This window comes from Tetrahymena thermophila, assembly GCF_000189635.1.
Source record: "Tetrahymena thermophila SB210 genomic scaffold scf_8254705, whole genome shotgun sequence".
NCBI lineage: Eukaryota > Ciliophora > Oligohymenophorea > Hymenostomatida > Tetrahymenidae > Tetrahymena > Tetrahymena thermophila.
The window spans coordinates 36,811-46,988 of record NW_002476470.1 but is presented as its reverse complement, the minus strand read 5'-3'; the positions used below and the strand labels follow the sequence as shown (position 1 = coordinate 46,988).

Genomic DNA, 10,178 nt, shown 5'->3' with positions numbered 1-10,178 from the left:
AATTTTCAATTATTTTTGATACAAAAATTAATAGACTTAATTAGTTAATTAGGAAAATAAAGTAATAGATACATAAAGATGTTTTTTTTTAAATCAAATAGGGTAAGGTATCAATCAAAATCAAAAATTGTTAGTTATTTATTTATTTAGTCTTTTATAACTAATAAATAATATGCTCGACAAACTTAAGATATTTTTTTTATTTAATTGATATGATTATCAAAAAATCCTCTTTAATTTCCTTTAAATAATGCTTTTCATAAAAAATCTATCTTTTTATTTTTACTAATGAATTAGCTTGCTTTTACAAACTAAAATCATACACTACTACTTAAATTGTATATAAATTAATTAGTCAATCCCTTATTTATACCATTTATTATTTATAATTTAGAATGTTCATTATTTATCAACTTGTTTTGTTCGAATTAATTAAATTCCCTACCTTCATAAATTTAATTACATTTTAGAAGAAGAAAAAAATTAAATTAAGAAATTTTATTCTATCTATCTATCCTTTCAAATACCTAAATCAAACAACCTCTTTTCATAATAATTAATTAATTAAAAAAGAAAATCATAAAAACAAAAATTTAAGTAAAATGAATATTTTAAAGTTACTAATTGTTTCGCTTTTAGTAAGCTAAATATTTGCAGCTGCTGATGCTACCTGCACTGGTACTGGATGTGCTTCTCCTGCTAATTGCCCAGCCCCTCCCACTGTCACTCCTCCTTTGACTATGACTTGGGCTAATGGTGTAGCCTCTGGAAAATGTGCACTTAGCGCTTGTCCTACAGGTGGTGCTACATTTACTGGTGCTTCTGATCCCTTCTGTCAATCTTGTCCTGGTACTCCTAGTGGCAGCGTTCAAGCTGTGTTTGCTAACGTTGCAGGAACTGCTTGTGTTGCTGCAGGTGCAACTTGTGGTGCTGGTAGAGCTGCTAATACCTGGACTAACTCAGATTGCCTTGCCTGTTATGGTAATACTTAACAATATGCAAAGGCTGATAGATCTGCTTGCTAAGCAAATCCTATTCCTGGTGCTGATGCTACCTGCACTGGTACTGGATGTGCTTCTCCTGCTAATTGCCCAGCCCCTCCTACTGTCACTCCTACCATGACTATGACTTGGGCTAATGGTGTAGCCTCTGGAAAATGTGCACTTAGCGCTTGTCCTACAGGTGGTGCTACATTTACTGGTGCTTCTGATCCCTTCTGTCAATCTTGTCCTGGTACTCCTAGTGGCAGCGTTCAAGCTGTGTTTGCTAACGTTGCAGGAACTGCTTGTGTTGCTGCAGGTGCAACTTGTGGTGCTGGTAGAGCTGCTAATACCTGGACTAACTCAGATTGCCTTGCCTGTTATGGTAATACTTAACAATATGCAAAGGCTGATAGATCTGCTTGCTAAGCAAATCCTATTCCTGGTGCTGATGCTACCTGCACTGGTACTGGATGTGCTTCTCCTGCTAATTGCCCAGCCCCTCCTACTGTCACTCCTTCTATGACTTTGACTTGGGGTAATGGTGTAACCTCTGGAAAATGTGCACTTAGCACTTGTCCTACAGGTGGTGCTACATTTACTGGTGCTTCTGATCCCTTCTGTCAATCTTGTCCTGGTACTCCTAGTGGCAGCGTTCAAGCTGTGTTTGCTAACGTTGCAGGAACTGCTTGTGTTGCTGCAGGTGCAACTTGTGGTGCTGGTAGAGCTGCTAATACCTGGACTAACTCAGATTGCCTTGCCTGTTATGGTAATACTTAACAATATGCAAAGGCTGATAGATCTGCTTGCTAAGCAAATCCTATTCCTGGTGCTGATGTTACCTGCACTGGTTCTGGATGTGCTTCTCCTGCTAATTGCCCAGCCCCTCCTACTGTCACTCCTACCATGACTTTGACTTGGGGTAATGGTGTAAACTCTGGAAAATGTGCACTTAACACTTGTCCTACAGGTGGTGCTACATTTACTGGTGCTACTGATCTCTTCTGTCAATCTTGTCCCGGTACTGCTAACGGTAGCGTTCAAGCTGTGTTTGCTAACACTGCAGGAAATGCTTGTGTTGCTGCAGGTGCAACTTGTGGTAATGGTAGAACTGCTAATACCTGGACTAACTCAGATTGCTTAGCTTGCAATGGTAATACTAGTTAATATGCTAAGACTGATAGATCTGGTTGCTAAGCAACAGCTCCTACTTCTTCATCTTCATCAAACTCAATGATATTTTTGAGCTCAGTTTTATTTTTAATTACATTCCTTTTCTGATTTTTTATGTCTGAATTAAACTCATTCAAAAAAATAAATTTTTAATAATACTTATTTGATTGTTAGCTCTATTATATAAGCTTTTAACCTATATATTGTGTATGCTGATTTGATTGAAAAGTATTATTGTACGTTCAATTATTTATATTTCTTTTTTGATTTTATTTTCTCTGAAAATAAAATTCTTTTTTTTCATTTTTAAATTTCTTATTAAAAAATATTTTTCAATATACCGTAAATAAATACTTTATCTTAAGCCGATTCTAATTTAAGACGGTCTTCTAATTTGAGTAGACTATGGAAAGAAAAAATAATAATAAAGAGGAAAAAGTTATAATTCTCTTTATAAGAAATTAAGAAATATAAAATCATAAATGGATCTAAATAAAAAATACTAAAACCAAATAAATATTGCTTCTATTATATTATATTAAATCAAATTTTTTCTTTTTAATAATAAGTAATAATACCTAAGGAATTTATTTTTTTATTTTATTTCAAATTTTTATAGTGTCTTTCTTTTATCAGTTGATTTCTGATAAATTATTCTCAAACTGGTTAATTATTTTAATTTAATTAAAGAGTCTATCTTTCTATATTTCCTCTGATTTATGTCAATATAATGTCTTCTATAAGTTAATACCTGAAAAATTATGTTTAAAACAGACGCTTTAATTATTTTAAATTAAATTATAGAGTCTATATTTTAATATTTATTTCCTCAAACTGAAAGAAAATATTATTTTCAAATTAGTTTTTTAGTTTATTTAAAATGAACAAGAGAGTTTATAATTCATCTAATTGGATATTTATTTTCTCAAATCTTTGATAATTTAATGTTTATAAACAGTTTTTTTATGATAAATTAGATTTAAGCTAGTTTCATGAATTCCTTTAAATTTAATTAAATAACCTATTATTTAATATATTCTCAAATTCATAATAGTTTCATTTCTTTAAATAGTTGATTTTTGATAATTAAAGTTTGTACTTGTTATTTTTTCTTGTTTTAAATTGAATTAAAGTGTCTACAATTCGATATTTTCTCGAATAATTAATAATGTTGTGTCTTTAAACACTTGATTTCTGATGAAATATTTTCAAACTAGTTGCTTGAAATTTTTAAAGTTGAATTAAAGAGTCTATTTTTGTTTATTTCTTCAAATTAATAAAAAATTTAAAAAAATGATAAATTAGAAGTATTCTTTTAGACTAATTAACTAAAGATATACAATCAAATACTTGTTAGCTTTTCTAAAATTTTTATAATTAATTAATTAATAAACAACTAAATAAATATTAAGGTAAAAAATTTTGTTCAAAAAATAATAAAGCTTTATTCTTTCAGGGAAAATAAAATGAAGGATTTTAATCCATTAAAAGATTTAAAAAGAGTCTTAGTCAGCTAAGTGTAGTAAGACCACAGGGAATATTTTAAAAATAGAAATAAGTGAAAATATTTTAGATAAAATTGACTTTGATAATATTCTCAATAAGATTTTTCCAAATATTCATGAATTAGTCTTAAAAATTAATCATTGTTTTTTGAATGGAAATTTTCTTAAGAGCTTGCAAAGAACTTTAGTAAAACAGAGTTAAATTAAGAAATTATTTATTTAATTTTTAAGAATCAAATGTTAATCTAAGAAATAGATCTTATCATTTATATAATTTTTATAAAATACATTTTACAGTGATCAATCTATATAATTTAATTTTGTTAATGATAGATTGGTAATAGCTTTGGGTCATTGCAAAATAAGCTTAGATGAGCTTGATATTGATCCGTCTGTGTGGATTAAAAGAAGCTTATTTAATGAATATAATGTAATTGTTAATTCAAATTAGAAAGAGTTTATTAAAGTACTAAAAAAAATGATTAGCAACAATTTAGACAAATTCAAAATTGAATTAATATGGCAAAATTAGCTACTTTGCAGATTATCTAATGTTTTCATGTTTAAATAAAAACATATAAAACTTATTTTTTAAGATATTAACGACTTGATTTTAGTGCTATTTCATTAAAGGCAATTAGCCTAGTTGGTTGAGTTTTTTATAGATATAAAAAATGAAGATATTATTCGTTAATTGCCAAGAAATATTTCAGAAAAAATAAAATAAAGACACAACTTTAGTTATGAAGTAGGCAAAAAAATAACAATTTTAAGCTTTATTTCAGAAAATATATTCAAAAATAAATGCCAAAAATAATTATAAGAGGTCATTAAAAATTAAGATTTGTTAAATAAAAATATTAATATGACTTTGAATTCTTAGTTTAAGCTGTAATTTTTCAAAGAATATATTTTACCTGACTACATTAAATACAATGAATAAAATGCCTATATAATTAATTTATGTTTTTTTAATTATTACTACTAAAAATTAGCAAGTATTAACTACAAGAAAGATGTTAAAAATAAAAGAAATACCATATAAATCAATTTAGAAAACATAAACTATCCTGCTGAAGTATTTTAAAAATATTTTGATGAAATTCAATATCTCAAAACATAAGAGATTAAAATAAAACTATTTTGTTTGGAAGAAAAAATAAATTAAACATTTTTAGACCAAATAAATAAAATTGTTTGCTTTTAAAAATAAAATATAACAAAATTCTCTCTTGATTAAAATTATGAAAGTTTTATTGAAGAATACCCATTTATCTCTAATATAAAACATCTTAAAAGAATTTAGCTTAAATTAAGGAATATTTTTTCTTTATTAGATTTCTTACTAAAAAATAGAAAGCATTTAAAGATGAATACAAATAATTACTTACATTTGGGTGTTGAGTTAAAAAGTAAAGAATATATAGGATATGAATAATAGTAAACTATATAGATTTTAAATACTTTAAAAAAATTGTAATCTAGTGATTACAACAGAATTGCTAGCTTAAATATCTTTAATATTGATCATTTGTTTAAATTAGTTTTACACTAATTTTTAAAGTATCAAAGACTTGCAAACATTTATTTTTCAGAAGACTCGTATTCTTATTTAAAAAATAAATACTATTTTGATAATTATGATCATTCGTAGCATGATGATCTTCTTCACTATCACTTGAAATATCAAAAAAATGTACGAAATAATTATCAAAAATATGGTAAAGCTCATTTTGCTTATCTCTTAATCGATCATAACGATCATTTATGCAGAATCAATGCATAAGAATACTGTAACTGTGATAATAAAAAAATGAGGAAAATATTAGAATAACCTGATGAGTATTTTGAAAGTTTATTTTTTTTTTGTAAGGATTTTACAAGTAGATATTATTATACTGCATACATAGAACCTAACCTCTCAATTTGACATAAAATATAAATGTTTGTTTTCTAAAATATTAATTTATTTACTATATTCTATATTAAAATATTTAATGAATAAGACATTTTTTTTTTTTAAATTTATTATTTTAACAAAAACATTGAAAAATAATCTTTTGTACCCTATAAATTGTAAAATAGAGTAATCACCCTTGATTTATAAGTGTTTGTGTTTATTAGTGAGTCAATCAATATATTGAAAGTCCTATGACTTTACAGAAAATTCTATAGATGATTTAATGTTTCTATCAATTAATAAATAAACTTAAAACTCCAACAATTGCATTTTTTTTTCAAAGATTCTAAGTAAAATTATAGTAACTTAAAGAGATAATTGTATAAAATTTATAAACTGTTGCCTCGTAAATAAAATGACATGTTTAAAGTAATAATATTTGAATTTCATTTACAAATAGTTGATATTAATTTGTCACATCCTTAATAATATATCCATGCCTAAAAAATTGTCAAAAATTAATTATACAAGTCTTGTTTTTGTGTGAAATTTAGGCTTACATCTAAATTTATTTCACAGAGCCTAAAATTTTTAATTCATTAATTTATTAATTTCTAGTGGTGAGTATATTTCTATGAATAATAATTTATTAGACGGAAATAAATTCAATCATATTTTCTTTACTTTAAATTCATATTTCTGAGTATTTTTGAATTGTATGTATTTGAATATTTTCATGTTTATTTCAACAAAATGTTATTTAAGCGCTGATGACATTATGTAAATGACTAAGTCTTTATTAAGCTAAACTTTAATTTTTAAATTTTGTAATATTAGATTAAAAAATTTATAGATCTATTCAAATTTTGTGAATTTGTCTTCTCGTGCTTTGCTAGAAAGTTATTTTAATTGAAATTTTAATTAATCATTTTTGTAGACTTACTTAACTTAATTATATCTAATAATATAGCACTTTGCTATTTTAAAAAATGGCTATTGCTGCTAAACAGCACATAGCCATTAGGTTTTAAAAGTAAAAAGAAAATATCTTTTTTAATTTTTTTATATGTATTTATGAATCAAATTTAATTTGTAAAATGAGGGCACAATGGAATATTTTAAGATTTAAAAAAGGAGGGCAATTATATAAAAAATAAAATATATTTTCATGATTTTGTAATTCAAAAAATCCTCTTTAATTTCCTTTATAAAAAAATAAATTAGTCAATCCCTTATTAAGACCATTTATTATTTATAATTTAGAATGTTCATTATTTATCAACTTGTTTTGTTCGAATTAATTAAATTCCCTACCTTCATAGATTTAATTAAATTTTAGAAGAAAAAAATTAAATTAAGAAATTTTATTCTATCTATCTATCCTTTCAAATACCTAAATCAAACAACCTCTTTTCATAATAATTAATTAATAAAAAAAGAAAATCATAAAAACAAAAATTTAAGTAAAATGAATATTTTAAAGTTTCTAATTGTTTCGCTTTTAGTAAGCTAAATATTTGCAATAGGTGGTGGTAGTGTTAACTGCCTTGGTTCTGGATGCGCTTCTCCTACTAATTGCCCAACTCCTCCTACTGTCACTCCTCATTTGACTATGACTTGGGGTACTGGTATAAAACCTGGAACTTGTATGCTTAGCGCTTGTCCTGAAGGTGTTGATACATTTACTGGTGCTACTGATATCTACTGTTAATCTTGTCCTGGTGTTTCTATTACCAACACCCCAGCTGTGTATGCTAACACTTTAGGAAATGCTTGTGTTGCTGCAAGTGCAACTTGTGGTTCTGGTAGAACTGCTAATACATGGACTGACGCAGATTGCTTAGCTTGCAATGGTAATACTAGTTAATATGCTAAAACTGATTAATCTGGTTGCTAAGCAACAGCTCCTTCTTCTTCTCCTTCTCCTTCATTATACTCAAACTCAATGATAATTTTGAGCTCAGTTTTATCTTTAATTACATTCCTTTTCTGATTTTTTATGTTTGAATTAAATTCATTCAAAAAAAAATATTTTTAATAATACTTATTAAATTGTTAGCTCTATTATATAAGCTTTTAACCTATATATTGTGTATGCTGATTTGATTGAAAAGCATTATTGTACATTCAATTATTTATATTTCTTTTTTGATTTTATTTTCTCTGAAAATATTTCTTTTCATTTTTAAATTTATTATTAAAAAATATTTTTCAATATACCGTAAATAAATACTCTATCTTAAGCCGATTCTAATTTAAGACTGTCTTCTAATTTGAGTAGAATAAATGTAAGAAAAAACATGCATAGATACATCGTAGCTTAAATAATTTTTCAAAAAAAAAACTTAAATATTTATTTAATTGTATAAATTGTAAGTATGTATATATGCGATTAATTTTATAGTAAATTCAAAACTCCAATCTTTGTTGACATTATTTCTTTTATACATATATTGAGAAGTAAACAGAAATATTATTTTTTTATAGTTAATGAATTTAATTAAAGTCTATAAAAAAACATATTTATGGTAGGATCCACTGATAAATTCTTAAATAGTTAATTTAAGGTAAGTCGTATAATGAGAAAATAATTGATAATCTTTGATTGAATGTATTGATTTGATTTTGATGTGATTATTTACAAATAAATTAATTAATTATTTATTTGCCTTTTTAATTAAAAAAAATCAACTTTTCTCTTTGTCTGTTTTGTGTCTACTAATATTGACTTATTTGTGATTTTCCAATTTTTTTATAGGTATTCATCAATAAATATTCCTTTGCTTTCTATTTAAATTATTTCAAATTCGAATAAAGTTTTAATGAAACTTTTCAAACAAAAACCTAATTCATAACTAAAAATGATTTCAAAAAAATTGCCTTTAATTTCAAAGATGGTTTTAAAAATAAATATGCGTTTAGCATTAAAATAAGCAGTTTTATATTAACATCATTAAAATTATTGAAGAATAAACTGTTTTTTATTTGCTTGCAAATAAATATATGAAAAAATTGCTTTTATTTTCTTGGCATTAAGCTATTAATAATTTTAAATTATTATCCTAAAAGTAAGTGTTTATTTTGAATGTTTGAATTGAAAAAAATCATTTTATTATTCTTGACTTGATTTATACAAAATTTATATATATAATTTTCTTTTTAAATTTTAAATGCTTATAGAGAATTACTAATTAACAAATTTTTTAAATAAAAAAATAAACGCATCTATTAATCTATTAAAAAATGTATTGACAGATGGTTTTTTGAAATTCTTCTATTTTAAATAAAAAATGTTTGGAGTTTGTTAAATAAAAGTACCTCCCAATAATTGATATTTAGAAAATAGTGTATAGAAAAAATTTAGAAAAAAAATAGTAGATGGGTGTCATTTATAATTAACAGATTTATATTTATGATATTTATTTGTTTGATGGTTAAAATATAAAATTATTTTAAAAGTTGTTTATTTATAAACAAACAAATTCATTTAGACTAAAAGAAAAATAATTCAATCTTAGTAGCAATATATTGTAAATTTGAAAGAATTGATTGATTGTGATGTTGTAGTTTTTTGTAAAATATTCATTTAATAAAATATTGTTTTTTTCGTTTGTTTTTTACTTTTTTTATACAAGATTAATTGTCATTCATTAAGACAAATAAATTATTAAATAAAATATTTAAATATATATATGGACTAAATAGAAATAGATATTTTTTGGTTGAAGTATGTAAATAAATAAATATCTTTAGGTAAAATCTTTAATAAAATAAACTTAGCGGGTAGGTGAATCTAAAATATTTATAGAAGTATTATTTAATTAAATTATTAAAAAAATCTTGAGATATATCAAGATCGATCTTTTTATTAATGTAATTATGCACTTATAAATTGATTGATAGTTACATCAGAATTTAAAATAGAATAAACATGACAACTCAAAATTAATTTATGATTCAATCAACATTATTACCCTAGTTAAAATTATGAAGATTCTTTATATACCTTAAATATGTGAATAAGTATACAAACAAGCAAAAAAACAAACATGCTAGGGTTTACTTAAATATTTTTTATCAGCATTTTGCCTCAAATTTTTGTCATCTCCTGTTACATAGATACATGGTAGCTTAAATTATTTTTCTAAAAAAAAACTTGAATATTTATTTAATTGTATAAATTGTATGTATGTATATATGCGATTAATTTTATAGTAAATTCAAAACTCCACTCTTTGTTGATATTATTTCTTTTATACATATATTGAGAAGTAAACAGAAATATTATTTTTTATAGTTAATGAATTTAATTAATTATGAAAAAACATATTTATGGTACGATCCACTGATAAATTCTTAAATAGTTAATTTAAGGTAAATCATATTATGAGAAAATAATTGATAATCTTTGATTGAATGTATTAATTTGATTTTGATGTGATTATTTACAAATAAATTAATTAATTATTTATTTGCCTTTTTAATTAAAAAAAATCAACTTTTCTCTTTGTCTGTTTTTGTGTCTACTAATATTGACTTATTTGTGATTTTCCAATTTTTTTATAGGCATTCATCAATCAATAATCCTTTGCTTTTTATTTAAATTATTTCAAATTTGAA

The 10,178-nt window shown here is 24.4% G+C and overlaps 3 protein-coding genes across 3 annotated transcripts; all 3 read left to right on the top strand. All coding sequences in view use genetic code 6, as the record gives it.

Moving 5' to 3' along the window:
- Positions 1–602: 602 nt before the first annotated feature.
- Positions 603–2,261, top strand: TTHERM_01135130 (hypothetical protein; the record flags this gene model as incomplete). The annotated part of the gene is made up of 1 exon (XM_001012525.3): positions 603–2,261. One exon carries the CDS (start codon positions 603–605, stop codon positions 2,259–2,261), a length of 1,659 nt encoding a protein of 552 aa, XP_001012525.1.
- A 1,358-nt stretch (positions 2,262–3,619) lies between these two features.
- On the top strand, positions 3,620–4,312 carry TTHERM_01135120 (hypothetical protein; the record flags this gene model as incomplete). The annotated part of the gene is made up of 3 exons (XM_001012524.1): positions 3,620–3,675; positions 3,992–4,219; positions 4,255–4,312. The coding sequence occupies 3 exons, from the start codon at positions 3,620–3,622 to the stop codon at positions 4,310–4,312; spliced, it is 342 nt and encodes a 113-aa protein (XP_001012524.1).
- Positions 4,313–7,026: 2,714 nt separating this feature from the next.
- On the top strand, positions 7,027–7,551 carry TTHERM_01135110 (cell surface immobilization antigen; the record flags this gene model as incomplete). The annotated part of the gene is made up of 1 exon (XM_001012523.2): positions 7,027–7,551. The coding sequence occupies one exon, from the start codon at positions 7,027–7,029 to the stop codon at positions 7,549–7,551; it is 525 nt and encodes a 174-aa protein (XP_001012523.2).
- Positions 7,552–10,178: the final 2,627 nt, after the last annotated feature.